Genomic DNA, 13,417 nt, shown 5'->3' with positions numbered 1-13,417 from the left:
AGACGAACACGTATGATGTGAGAACTGAAGAACATGCCTCTGAGATGGAGCTCTGGCCCATGACCCGAGACAACTGCTTTGGAATAGTGCTTCTCATCACTGGCTGCACACTGGAGTCAGAAGAGGTATGTATATTTTATTTATTTATTTATATTTTTTGGAGATGAGTTCCTCATGTATATTTGCTATGTAGTCAAGAGCGGCCTTTAACTCCTGGTCCTCCTGCCTCTAGCTCTGATTGCTACGCTTACAAATGTATGACATCACATCCAATGTCATGTGGTGCCCAAACTCAAGCCTAGGGCTTTGTGCATGCTAAACAAGCGCTCTACCAACTTAGCCACATTCTCAGACCTTCATCAGGGAAGTTTTTTTAAAATTTCAGTGTTCAGGTCCCCACAATTTCAGGAATAAGCCCAAAACACATTGGTTCAGTCACAGAGCATAGGGCTAGTTGGGTATGGTATATGGGTCTCAATTCCGGCACTCAGAAGGATAAAACGAGGAGAATCTGCAAATTCGAGACCAGCCTGAATTATATAGTGAAACTCTCATCTCAGGAAAATGGAGAAGGGGCTGGAGCTGAAGACCAGTGGTAGACCACTTGCCTAATGTGCAAAAGACACCATTCTTAGCAATTATCTGCAATTGTGCAATGACTATGACCCATGGGATTTGAATGGTGGCCTTGACACACAGGATGCTCTGGAGACACCTGCCAAGGCCCGACATAGCACTGACCTTGAGGTCCAGGTGCAGGATGTAGTGTTGGTGCAGGTAATGCACGCCCTCACAGATCTGCCTCGTGAACAAGACCACATCCAGCTCAGTCAGATGGTACTTCTCATCCGTGATCCGGTCAAAGAGTTCACCTCCATCCACACTGCCAGAGAAGAGTAAGAGCCAGGCGTCAGACTGAGGAAGTTCTCCGAGAGGCTGAGAACAGCCATCCAGGTGTTCCTAAAGTTGGTCACAGCCCACTGCACACCCAAGGGTGTTTACGAAGGGCTCGGGACACTGCTACATGAGGTTTTGCTGGGGCCTTTGCTCTGGCATATTCCATGTGGAAAGTTTTCCTAGAACCTGGAAAATCTGCGAAGGGACTCTGGCCAACATGGCTCTGGCTGGCCTTGCCCTTCTCCCTGATTTCCTCTGTCTTGCTAGACACCATTAGATTACATTCCTAAAGCTAGCCGCAAGGTCTGTTCCCTTATTTGGTCACTTCCAAATAAGGGCTGACTCCCAAGGTCCAGCTACCAAAGTATTGAAGTCCAGCAATCAATCTCTGTGCGGGGGTGTACTGCAGCCCCCTTTGGTTCACCTAATTAGATGCCCAATCAGAATATACCACTGCATCCTAGCCAATTCTAACACAGACCTCCCCCTTTTCTCTTCTTCAAAGTTACACCCGCGAAGTCATTTGCTGCTGTTTTTCTGCCTGAGTCAGAAGGCAGCCACTTTCAACCCCCACGCCCCCACCCCCACCTAATAAAAGATCTCTCTGTGAAAACAGATGTTTGATGTTCAACCCTAAATCAGGTTGAAGGGGAACCCCCGCTGTACAGGGTCTCCCGGCAACAGGAAATCAGCTGCTTAGGAGTCCCACATGACAAGGCTCCTGAATGAAGCCAGGCACAGTGACCCGCAGCTGTTATTCTGGTGCTTGGGAGGTGGAGAAAAGTGAGTCAGGAGTTCAGGACCACTCATGGCTACAACATGATTTCAAACATGGGCTACCTGAAACCCCATCTTAAAAAAATTAATGAATGAGTTAATTAACTGAAAAATTAAAAAGAAGCCTACATAGGAAAATTAGGTCATGTGTGAGACAAGTGTTTGTTTTTCCAAATATTTTGCCCAATCCCAGTGACTGAACCCAATATCTCATACATGCCACAGAAGTGCCACTGAGCCTGCTGTTTTTCCCACTTTTGATGGCTGTATGTTATGACAATGTTTTTACTCTTATTATCTCTGTCAGACGGTAAACAACAACACAAGCATAAAGATAAATGGCCCCTGGTTGATGGCTTCGATGTCAAGAGTCAGTTTCAAGTCTAGAGAGAAGGCTCAACTCCACAGACAAAGTGAGGTGCAGTAAACCAGTACACACATATACAGAGTGAGCTGCTGTGCACTCTGACACAGAGAGAGCTGTAGCGCACCCACACACAGAGTGAACTGCAATGCATCCCCACACAGAGAGAGCTTTAGTACACCTCTACAGACATAGGTGTGTGTCCAGTGTAACCACATATTTTCATGAAAGCTAGATATAAAGATTTTCCTATTTCTGTCTACATTTTCTAATTACCAACTGTTAATCGTTCACCCAAAATTGTTAAAACTTGTTTAGGACAAACTAACGTAGTGTCTGTGTAGAGTGAAAAATTATAGATACTGGGTATATAGAATCCTTTTTAGACATATAAAATATTCTTTAGGCTTTCTTTATAAAGACATGGAGAAATCGAGCCATGAAGCAAGTTAGGAATGTGGAAAGACCAGTCACCATTACTGGAACTGGCCGACCCGCAAAGAGAAAGGAAAGAATGCAAGTGAACTAGGTGGAAACAAGCTGGGAACCAAGCTGAGAACCAAGCTGGTAACCGCAGTGACAGGGCAAGGCCACAGTGACAGGGCAGGACTACATTCTTGAGAAAGGTAAGCGTACAGAGAGTTTTCACCTGACCCTGACTCATGTAGGTTGGGTTCCTTTGGAATGTTCTACTATTTTTATGTTATACCACCCTAGCAACCCCCTCACCCCCTCCTCATTCCTTGGTTTGTGGTTTTTCCCTTTAAAAACCCCTCTCAAACTGGCTGTCGGGGTCAATTCAGCTCCTGCGTGGGCATACGAATTGACCGGCAGCTAGCTGTCACGCCCTAATAAACCTCGCAATTGCTCCGGTACATCGTGTCTCGAGCAGATTACTGGGTGGTCGTGACTTTCTGAGACTTGAGAGAGGGTCTCCCCTCTGCGGAGGTCTTCATCTGCAGGTCAGATCAGAAATACTACATACTAGTTTGTGACAAAAGGACTTGCCCTCTGAATTCCATGCTCAGATTCAAAGGACTAGACCAGGGAGGGTGGCATGACTCTGGGCATGCCTGAGAGGAGCAGAGAGGGGAACTCTGCTTAGATGAAGTTCTCTCAGCCCTAGCCTTGAGGAGCAGAGAGGGGAGCTCTGCTTAGATGAAATTCTCTCAGCCCTAGCCTTAAGTCCACCCTGAAGGGAAACCACTACCCCACTTGCCAGATACTCACTACTCCATGATCAGGGTGAAGCTGTTCTTGCTCTCAAAAGCATCATAAAGTTGGATCAAGTTTACATGGCTGAGCTGGTTCATGATGTTGATCTCATTCTTCACATCCTCCTTGTGGGACCAGAGGAAAAATGGGTTTTCCGAGAAAACAGATCAGGAAGAGAAGCCATTTATATTTCCCAAGATGTGTACACATGGGCATGTGCACATTCATGTGCACACAAACACATCTACACACTCACATGCACACAGTCACACATACATATACACATTCACTCACACACTTACATATAAACACTGACATATATGTGTGTACTACACACACACACACACACACACACACCTTATGCTTCTTTCAACCTCTGCCTTCACACCAGGTCTCCTGTATCTCCTTGACTCATCACCCAAATGTGTTCTTATAACAGAAAAGACCTTGGTTCAACCCACTCACTCATCTCAGACAGGATGCCCAAGAAGGAAAAACCCTGTTGTCCAAGGTCCTACAAGTGTGTTGGTAGAGCCACACCAGGCCATTCACACAAATGAGGTCTGGACTAAGGAATGTGGGTGACTTAGAGAGTGGTGGGTGCATGAGTCAAGGTGAAGATGGAGAGAAGACGTTAAGTTTCTGCTTGGCATGGAGGGGGTTGGCTACTAGTGGCTGGATCAGGGTGCCATGAAGGAAGTGAGGGTCTGGGTCTTGGCTAGAAGGATCTGGCCTAGGGCAGCTGTCTCACCCGGTCCTTTACGCTCTTCACTTTGATGATCTTGGCTGCCAGTGCAAGGCCTGTGGACCTCTCTGTACACCTGTGCACCTGGCCAAACCGGCCCCTACGGAGACACAGGGACAGTGTGAGCTGAGACAATGAGACGCTTACCAACCTCTGAGTCACCGTTGCTCGCCTCTATACACACACCATGTGGGCTATCCTATGCCACAAGCTGTTATCCCAAAGTCTAGAAAATCACTTCTTCATCACCCACATCATATTTAGGCAGTGAAGGAGTTGGAAAACAGAAAGCTGGTGATAGAACAAGGGGGAACATGTTCCAGTCCCAGCGAGCAGCAGAACTCGGCAGCTTCAGCCATGTGGTTCTGGCTTTAGAGTCAAGAGTAGAAGGGGTTACCTGGACAACTGATGCTGATTAGCTGGAGCTAAGAAATTAGTGGTGATTAAGAAAGAAAATGGAAAGCATCCTCACTTTATCATGGGCTATTCTGGATACGGGACTACCTTCCTTACCTACTCCATGTCACGCCACACCCATGCCCCGCACTCCTGCTATCTCTGGAATGACCTACTTTGAGGGCCTCCTGTGCCTCTCCTCCCTTACACACAAAGCCATCCACATCCTAGGGATACCTCTGTCCGTTATCTATGCAGGTCAGCCTTGGTGGTACTGTCCCTGCCCCTCCCCCAGGCAGACGCTGCACTTACCCTCCCAAGACTTCATGTTGGGACACTGTGTAGCCTGTGGAGATCAGTGTATCTTTGACGCTCACTACCCGGTGTTCAAAGGGGGCTGGGGGCGCTGCACTGTCATCTGTAGAGAGACAACAAAAACCCCGTGAGTCTCCTTCAGGTAGCTTGCCATCGTAAATGGCAATTGAGTTAGCAGGTGACAAGCCCACTGCCCTTCTTATGGCCCCAGCATGTCAAAGCCCTGTCTCTATAATCATCCCAATAAAGCCACACATTTGGCAGGAAAGGTGTTAGTATTCTGTCTAAACTCCACCTCCACAGTTACCTGGCAATAGCCAGGTATGCTCTTCCCCACAGTTACCTAGCAATAGGCAGGTAGGCCTGCCCAGTATAAAGGGGCTGCCTGCCCCCTCCTCTCTCTCTTGCTCCTCTCTTGCTCCCTTGGTCCTGTGCCTGCAGGTTGTCCCCTGCCCCCTCCCCCCCTTCTCTTCCCCCTCTCTCCACGTGATCATGGCCAGCCTCTATTCCTCTACTTTTCTACTCTCTCTCCTCTCGCTCTCTTCCCTCCACCCCGAATAAACTCCCCCTTGTGGAACGGTCTGGTCTGCTGTGGTTTGTTCCAAGCTGTGCGCCAAAAATCTAACAAAAGGCAGCCAAGCTCGCTAGATCAGTGAGCAGATTTTCATGAGGAGGCTGTATTTAAAGACAAAGGGGCTATGGGAAATAGAGGAGTGTGAGAGGGAAGAGGCTGGAAAACACAGCATCCTCGCCTCTCAACCTTGGCCCCCAGATAGCTAATCTCAGCTAGATCCCCGAGGGCAAGAGAACCTGTCGTGGAGCCCATGGTGGGCATCTCTCAGGGCATGGGATGGTGAAGAGGGTTACTGGATCTACAGGGGAAAGCAAAGGACAGCTAGCACTTGGAAAGACAGAGAGGATAGGCATTTAGGACTGGAGTTTTCTCTTTAATTTTATTACAGTGTGTATGTGTGTTTGTGTTTGTGTGTGTGTGTGTGTGTGTGTACATGCTATGGCACACATGTACATGTGGAAGTCAGAGGATAATTTTCAGGAGTTAGTTCATCTTCTACCTTATAGGTCCATGAACTGATCTTGGGGCATCAGTCTTGGCAGAAAAGGCCTTTACCTGCTGAACTGACCTTTTGTTTTTCATTTTAATTGGATAATATGAATGCTTAGAAATGCCACATGGAATCATTTTTAAAAAGGAAAACATAGAGCCATCACAAGCCACATTCGATTTTATGTTGTGCGGTGATCAAACTAGTGCTTCAGCACTGTGTACACTAGACAAGCATTCTACCAACTGAGCAAGTCCCTAGCCCTCCTGCTTTCTGCATTCTTACCTGCCTTAATTTCAAAGAATGCTAATGGTTGAACACTCTGGCAGGAAGTTGCTTTGAGAAATCTACTCAGTTCTGCCACAGAGGCTCCTACTTCCCAACCTCCCAAGGTTTCATGTTTCTGCATCTTGGACTCTAGCGCCAGGACTTACTATCCAGAGCCTTATACTTAGAACCACATCATCTGTGGAAGGTATAGTAGGGCTTCCAGACACTCACCTTACAACTATGCACAGACTCACTTACCTAGAACCACAATGGCAGCCTCTGCAGCAGAAGACACCCTCCTTCCAGCTTCAGTTCTCTCTGGGCCCTGGTCTGCGTGGTCCTTCCCAGGCTCACGGCTTACTGCTCCTGGGTCTATGCCTTTCTGCAGGTCTGTGGTCCCAACAGTCTCATCTCTCCAGTCCCTTGTGGCCAAGCTTGGCCTTCTGATAGGCTCAGCCCCAGGCCCTGTCTCCTCCTCTTCTCTCACTCCACCATTGTTGCTGTCCCTCTTTGGCAGGGGTGGGAATGGCCTGGATCCTTTAGGGATGTGGTCTTCTAACACAGTTCCAGGACCTGGAGCTTCTGCAGAGCCAATGGGACTCCCACTTTGGGTCTCAAGCAGCTGCCCAGGAGCAGCCATCTCTTGCATATGGATAGAGATCCTAGGCAGAGAGAAATATGGTCCTGAGGTTCAAAACAAGGATGTTCAGTGATAAGACTCAGCAGTAAAACATTGCTTAGTGTCATAGTTAGCTTCATCTGTCAACTTGATACAAGCTTAGTGTCACCTGGAACTAGAAAACTCCCAACTGAAGAATTGTCCAGATCAGACTGGCCTGTGGCCATGTCTATGAAGCATTTTCTTAATTGCTAATTGGTGTAGGAGGGTCTAACCTATTATAGACATAACTTTCCCTAGATAGATGGACCTGGGCTATATAAGAAAGGTAGAAGAGATGCAGAGACCCACAACCAAACATTGGGTGAAGCTTAGGGACTCCTGTAGAAGATGGGGAGGAGAGATTACAGGAGCCAGAGGGGTCAAGAACACCACAAAAGCATAGCCCACAGAATCAACTAACCAGGGCTCATAGGGGCTCACAGAGACTGAACTGACAGTCAGGGAGCCTGCATGGGGCTGACCTAGGTCCTTCGCATGTATGGCAGGCATGGTTACTGTCTTAGGGTTTTACTGCTGTGAAGAGACACCATGACCACAGCAACTCTTATAAAGGGAAACATTTCATTGGGGCTGGCTTACAGTTTCAGAGATTCAGTCCGTTATCATCATGGTAGGAAGCATGGCAGAGTCCAAGCAGACATGGTTCAGGAGAAGGAAATACAAGTTCTACACCTTGATCTGAAGCCAGCTAGAAGACTGTCTCTTCAGTACTAGGCAGAGCTTGAGCACTAGGAGCCCTCAGAGCCCACCTTCACTGTGACACATTTCCTCCAACAAGGCCACACCTATTCTAACAGGGACACACCTCCTAGTAGTGTCACTCCCTATGGACCAAGCATTCAAACAGGTGAGTCTATGGAGGCCAAACCTATTCAAACCACTACAGTTGTGTAGCTTGATGTTCTTGTGGGATTCTAACAGTGGGAGCTGGGGCTGTTTCTGACTCTGTCTGCTTTGGGATCCTTCTCCTCTTAGTAGTTTTTGTAGTATATATGACATAAAATCATGAATTAGAAGTTAAGTAAAAATTGATAGCATTTTAGTTCCGCACTTATCCCCTAAGGACAATTAACTTCAAGTACCTGTGAAACTATTGGGGTTGGAGAAGTGGCTGCCACTAGTGAAGATTAGATCTGAATCTCAGCACCCCACTAACAATCTGGACATCTCATGAATCCAACCCCAGCTGTGACAGGACAGGGACAGAGGATCACTAGGGCTTCCAGTCTAGAAAAGCTAAAACAGAAAATAAAAAACAACAACAAAAACATGAGCCCCAGATTCAGGTACACAAAAGAATAGTCAGAGAGCAAGAGAGGGAGACACTGGATGCCATCTTCTGTTGCTATGCACATGGGCACATAGACCTGCAACACAAGTACACATACACCCATAGACATACACACACAAATAAATAGGTAAACAAATACATCTTAAAGGACTGTGTACAAAAAGAAACACAAATATGGCTTGTTTAGATTTTTAAAGAGAAATAAAAAATTATTAAGATGGGTCAGGGTGAAGCTTTAGTGGTAGAGGAAGGCTCCATACACACACACACACACACACACACACACACACACACACATACAAATACACATGCACATACAAACATACATACACATACATACACACATTCACATATACACACATACACACACACATACACATACAAACATACATTCACATATACACACATACATACACGTAAACACATACACACACACACACACACACATATATATATATATATATATATATATATACACAAACATATACACCACATACACAAACATATACACATACAAACATGTACACACATACATACACACATTCACATATACACACATACAGACACATACACACATATACATACATATACATACACCACACAGGCAGTAAATTCTATATTATATGTCCTTTACCATAATAAAAAGGGAAAAGAAAAATACTGGGCCTTTCTCCAGCAGCTGAAAGCCCTGCCCCTCTCTGATGTCTAGGTCTTTGAGAATGGAGGTTGACCACAAGTGGTGCAGAGATCCAGAAAACTTGACAAGCCAGTTGCTGGAGGATTATCCAGGTGGTCAGTAGAAAAGGCCAATGGACATTGCACCCCTGTCTGGTCTTCTCTTCCAGGGGAGTAGGAAGTGGCCCCCGTGTCACGCAGCTCTATGTCGTGTTTGGTGTCCTCCTTACCTTCCTCCTTACCTACAGCACAGAACGCCTACCACAAGCATTGCCAACCAATGACAAACTTCGTGCTGCAAGTTCAGATATGGTCTCAGGATAGCTATACAAGCAGCCCCTTCTCATCAGAACTGACAACTTTCAATCTACTTTTCTCAAACAAACAAACAAACAAACAAACAAAAAACCACATTCTAGGGGAGGAAGTACAGGTGGTAACCTCCTCACTTCCTGAGAACTGCTTCAGGTCCGGTGGGTCTGAAATACAGCTCAGGGCTGCTACTGGGATGGATGGCTCTTCTCGCTGAGGGGCTTTTGGGGGCCCCCAACAAGTCACAGAAAGTTCTCTCCTACTACAGCATCCACATTCAGAGCACATGGATTCAGCAAGCTGGTCTCAGATCCCAGCTTTGTGTATGGTGATACCCTGAGCCCCAATTTCACCATCAGAAAAACATGACAACCTTCACATGCCGGGAATGCGGGGAGGATAGTGAGGTGATGCCTGCAGAGTGTCGCACCACTGCTGGAGTGCTGTAACTGCTTGTGAACCCCATTTGCTGAAGTAACTATTTATCTCAAAGTTAGTCATTTGCAGCCCTATCCCCAGTAGAGTGAAAAACAAAAACTCCGCAATGGCACCTGAGGACCAAAAGTTACCAATAGTGCCAGACCAAAGGGGTCAGAGTCTCTGGGCCGGATGTTCCCTTTAATCCCCATTCCCTGTCCCCAGATAATTCTCATAACCAGCAGTGGGCACGAGTGCCCTAAGATCCCAAGCATAAGGGTCTTCCCCTTGTGAGACTAGTGCAGCTCTCTATAGACAGAGGTCACCTAACATGCACCACTAGCTAATCATACCTATGGCCCAACACTTACCTGGGAAGTGTTTCGCCACTGTGAATATCACTGTCTGGAGTTAGTGGCCCTAGGGGCTGAGGGCAAGGCCCTGAACTCAGCCTCATGGCCTCTTCTGAAAGCCAACAGTCAGGCTTGCTGGATGAGGTTCCTTGACCGGCACTTTGTGACATCTTGAGACTAGTGAGGACCTCGCTGATTCTGTCGATTGCTACAGACAGTTCCAGGGTGGTCCCAGTGTTCTCACTGGCTAGTTCAGGAAGCCTGGATTCTGCCTCTGTGGGTGGGGGTAGTTGGCCTGAGCCAAGAACTTCAACTCCCTGCCCCAGTGAGGCTCCTGCCTGGGTGAGGTCAGCTCCCTTCAGTGACGTATTGACGATGAGAGGCAGCCCCTCCACCGTCCCCACAGGTATGTCCTTCTGGCTCTCTACAAGACAGCAGGCAGGGTGAAACACACTCTTTAGAAGACACTGACTACAAAGAAAAGATGAGCATATATGTAAATCATCCCATGTACCACATCTATAAAACCCCAAAACTGGACATAACCCACACTGCCATCGGGAATGTGTCTGCATGATTGAACATCCATTCATCCAATGGAACGTTGTACAACCATTTTTAAGATGCGAGATGGTCCAGAAGTTAAGAGCACTGGCTGCTCTTCCATCGAATCCAGGTTCAAGCCCCAGCACCTACATGGGTAGCTCACAGTTGCCTATAACCCCAGTCCCAGAAAATCTGATGTCTTTTCTGGCTTCCACAGACAACAGGCACATAGACACATGCAGCCAAAACACCAATACACACTGAGAAAAGAAGGAAGGATGTTTGAGTGTGTACATGTGTGTAAACAACTACTTATAATGGATTTACGTAGACTGAACCACACAGAAAACATAGGAACTTCTTAAATGATCAGAAATAAAGGCTTCAGAGAAGGACAGAAGCCAGACCTCTCTTAGCAGACCTTATTTTGTCAATTTGACATTAGAACCCTAAAATATTATTCAAAAAAAGAATTTTGTTTTCTTGAAACTGCCTCACTGTGTAGCCCTGAGGGGCCTGAAACTCACAGAGATCTGCCTACTTCTGTCTTCTGTGTGCCAGGATTAAAGGTGTGCACCAACTTGCTAGGTATGTAAAGTTTAAGAAAAAAAGAATTAACTTTAAAAAAAAAAGCAATCCAGCTAAACTCTTGTTTTGGTTTTTTGTTTGTTTGTTTGTTTTGGTTGGTTGGTTGGTTGGTTGGTTGGTTTTTGGTTCTTTGAGATGGGATCTCTGTTGTAGTCCTGACTGCTCTGAACCTCACTCTGTTGACCAGGCTGGCCTTTAACTCAGAGATCTGTCTCTGCCTCCTGAGTCCTGGGATCAAAGACCCACTGACCAGCCCAGCCAAACTCTTAATTCCATCACTCTAGGGATGGAGGCAAGAGGACCAGAAGTTCAAGTGGAGCTTAAACTCAGCTACACAGCAGATTTCAAGACCAGTTTGGACTACATGAGACCCTGTCTCAAAAAGCCAAACAAAATTAAAACCGCCATACCACAGGTGGTTTGGTTAGTACTTTTATTCTGGATCATTATGTGTGCAGTTAGAAATAAGCAGGTATAGCCACTCACCTTCCCACAGCGTCCTAGAGGGGTCAGCTTGCACACTTCCTGTATTCAGTACATGCTTTGGCTTCACTCCAGTAACTTCTGCTTGCTCCTTGTTCTAAAAAACAAAATAAAGCAACTACCAAACATAAACACGCTGTCATTGAGACTTCAAACATCTGTGGACCACCTATGGCCTGCTTAAATATAGTTAGGTTATTTCATATGACCCACAGCAGTGTTAGGGGACACATAGTATTATCACTCTGGAGATGAAGACACTGAGGCAGGAAGAGCCTAGTTTCAAACCCAGAATCCATAACCTTTCCAGTGCATCTGAATGGCTAGGGAGCTGGGGACTCCTGAGCTGGGGTGCAAAGGTCTTAGGCCAGAAATGGAAAAAAAAAAAAACCTCAATCCTAAATCATCAACTGCTATATTCATGCTGCTATAGTTCTGGCTGAGACTGGATTCCAAAGTCAAATCCATGCTTGTGGGATGGACCACCACACTCAATTGCTAACTTCAGCTTAGGAGCTATGGAACTGCCTCCAGCTGAGTTCTGTCATTTGGGCCTAGAGTTGCCAAATCTTCTTTATTTTCCAAAGGAAACTGGTATTAGACTTTTTGCTTTCATCAGATTTATTAGGCATAAAATTAAATAAAAAATAATTTACTAAAGCATCATTTATACACAACAAATTATACATATAAGCCATAAACTCTTTTTGTGAGACAGAGTCTCACTCAATATCCCTGACTAGTCCAGAACTCTCTATAAAGACCAGACTCACAGAAATCCACCTTCTTCTGCCTCCTGAGTACTGAGGTTAAAGCCATGCACACCTGTACCAGTTCCATAAATGTACAACGGAAAATAATTCTGCCACCCCAATCCTTAGAATTTTAATCCAAAGATTTAAATTTTCAGTGTTGGAAATCAATTAAAATCTTTTAATTGCTGAAGAAAAATGTATCTTGAACTGTTTGTTATCTCTGTTCCCCCCAATAAGGAACTCTGTAGCTGAGGCAGGAGAGGCTGGTTAGTGGTTGGTCATGTATATTGGGGACCAGGGGTTTGTAAACCAGAGCTGTTGCTTTGACTTAACACCAGGAGCCATGCTTGGGACTTTTACTGGTCAAAGGTTCAAAACTCCTGGGAACCCCAACAATAGGTAGAAGCTCTTTTCTGGAGAGCTTGCTGGTCACAGAGTGACCAGGACCAGTATAGGTCTTTGCATATGTGTACCAGGCCCTGGTCTCTGGCGGACCTTTTAAGTTTAAAGAAGAGCATCCCCCTGGACCAGTGCTCAGCATCCTTACACAGAGGGCTCCTAGACACTGGTCACTCTTTGTTTCAAAATAGATATAGATGTTGAGTACCTTTTATATTCTGGACACGTTTTAAAACATTTCAGATTAGTTCCCTAATCTTCCTGCCCACTCTTTAAGGCGGATACTATTTACTGGTGGGATAATTCCTGATTTACAAAGTGAAAGCAAGAAGCTGAGGAGCTGGCCAAGTGCTGAAGGCAGAGTTTAAACAAGCAAGTTTGATTTGAGAGCCAGGTTCCTGCCACACTGCTGCTCAGCTCCTAGGCTGAGGTTAGCCACCGACTGTGGAGTCCCATCTCCCAAGCATGATTTGACCTTGGAATCCAGTCTCAACCAGAACTATAGCAACATGAATAGTTGACCTGAGTTGATTTAGGATTGAGTTTGTTTTTCCACATCTGGCCTAAGTCCTTTTTCCTTCAGGGCAGCTCCCCAAAGTCCTCCCTCTCCCAAGTCCCCCTGCCTGTTTTTCCTGTGCCTCTCTCAGTCCTGTTCCCTTCTCACCCCTTTGTGGTTCCAGGGCATGAGCCTCATCTATGGAGATCACATGACAACTTGCAGGAATTGGTTCCAACCTTCTACTACATGGGTCCTAGAGTCAAACTCAGGTCTTCAGATGTCGCAGCAAGCATCTTGTAAGCCAGAGGACACAAATTTTACTCCATCTTTCTCTCTCTTCCTTTCCTTCCTTTCTCCCTCCCTCCCTCCCTCCC

General features: G+C 46.1%; 1 protein-coding gene across 4 annotated transcripts in view; it reads right to left on the bottom strand.

Moving 5' to 3' along the window:
• Positions 1–13,417, bottom strand: part of Mylk3 (myosin light chain kinase 3) — a 50,113-nt gene that overhangs the window by 18,481 nt on the left and 18,215 nt on the right. For all 4 annotated transcript variants that reach the window (XM_028755503.1, XM_028755500.1, XM_028755501.1 and 1 more), the window contains exons 2-8: positions 11,394–11,487; positions 9,792–10,197; positions 6,302–6,705; positions 4,707–4,812; positions 4,005–4,098; positions 3,269–3,378; positions 742–883 (exon numbers count right to left, since the gene is read on the bottom strand). In XM_028755503.1, the coding sequence (XP_028611336.1) occupies positions 742–883; positions 3,269–3,378; positions 4,005–4,098; positions 4,707–4,812; positions 6,302–6,705; positions 9,792–10,197; positions 11,394–11,487 (1,356 nt within the window). The remainder of the gene's footprint in view (positions 1–741; positions 884–3,268; positions 3,379–4,004; positions 4,099–4,706; positions 4,813–6,301; positions 6,706–9,791; positions 10,198–11,393; positions 11,488–13,417) is intronic.

This window comes from Grammomys surdaster, unplaced genomic scaffold (assembly GCF_004785775.1).
Source record: "Grammomys surdaster isolate TR1022 unplaced genomic scaffold, NIH_TR_1.0 126063, whole genome shotgun sequence".
Lineage (NCBI taxonomy): Eukaryota > Metazoa > Chordata > Mammalia > Rodentia > Muridae > Grammomys > Grammomys surdaster.
This window is presented reverse-complemented; position numbering and strand designations above follow the sequence as displayed.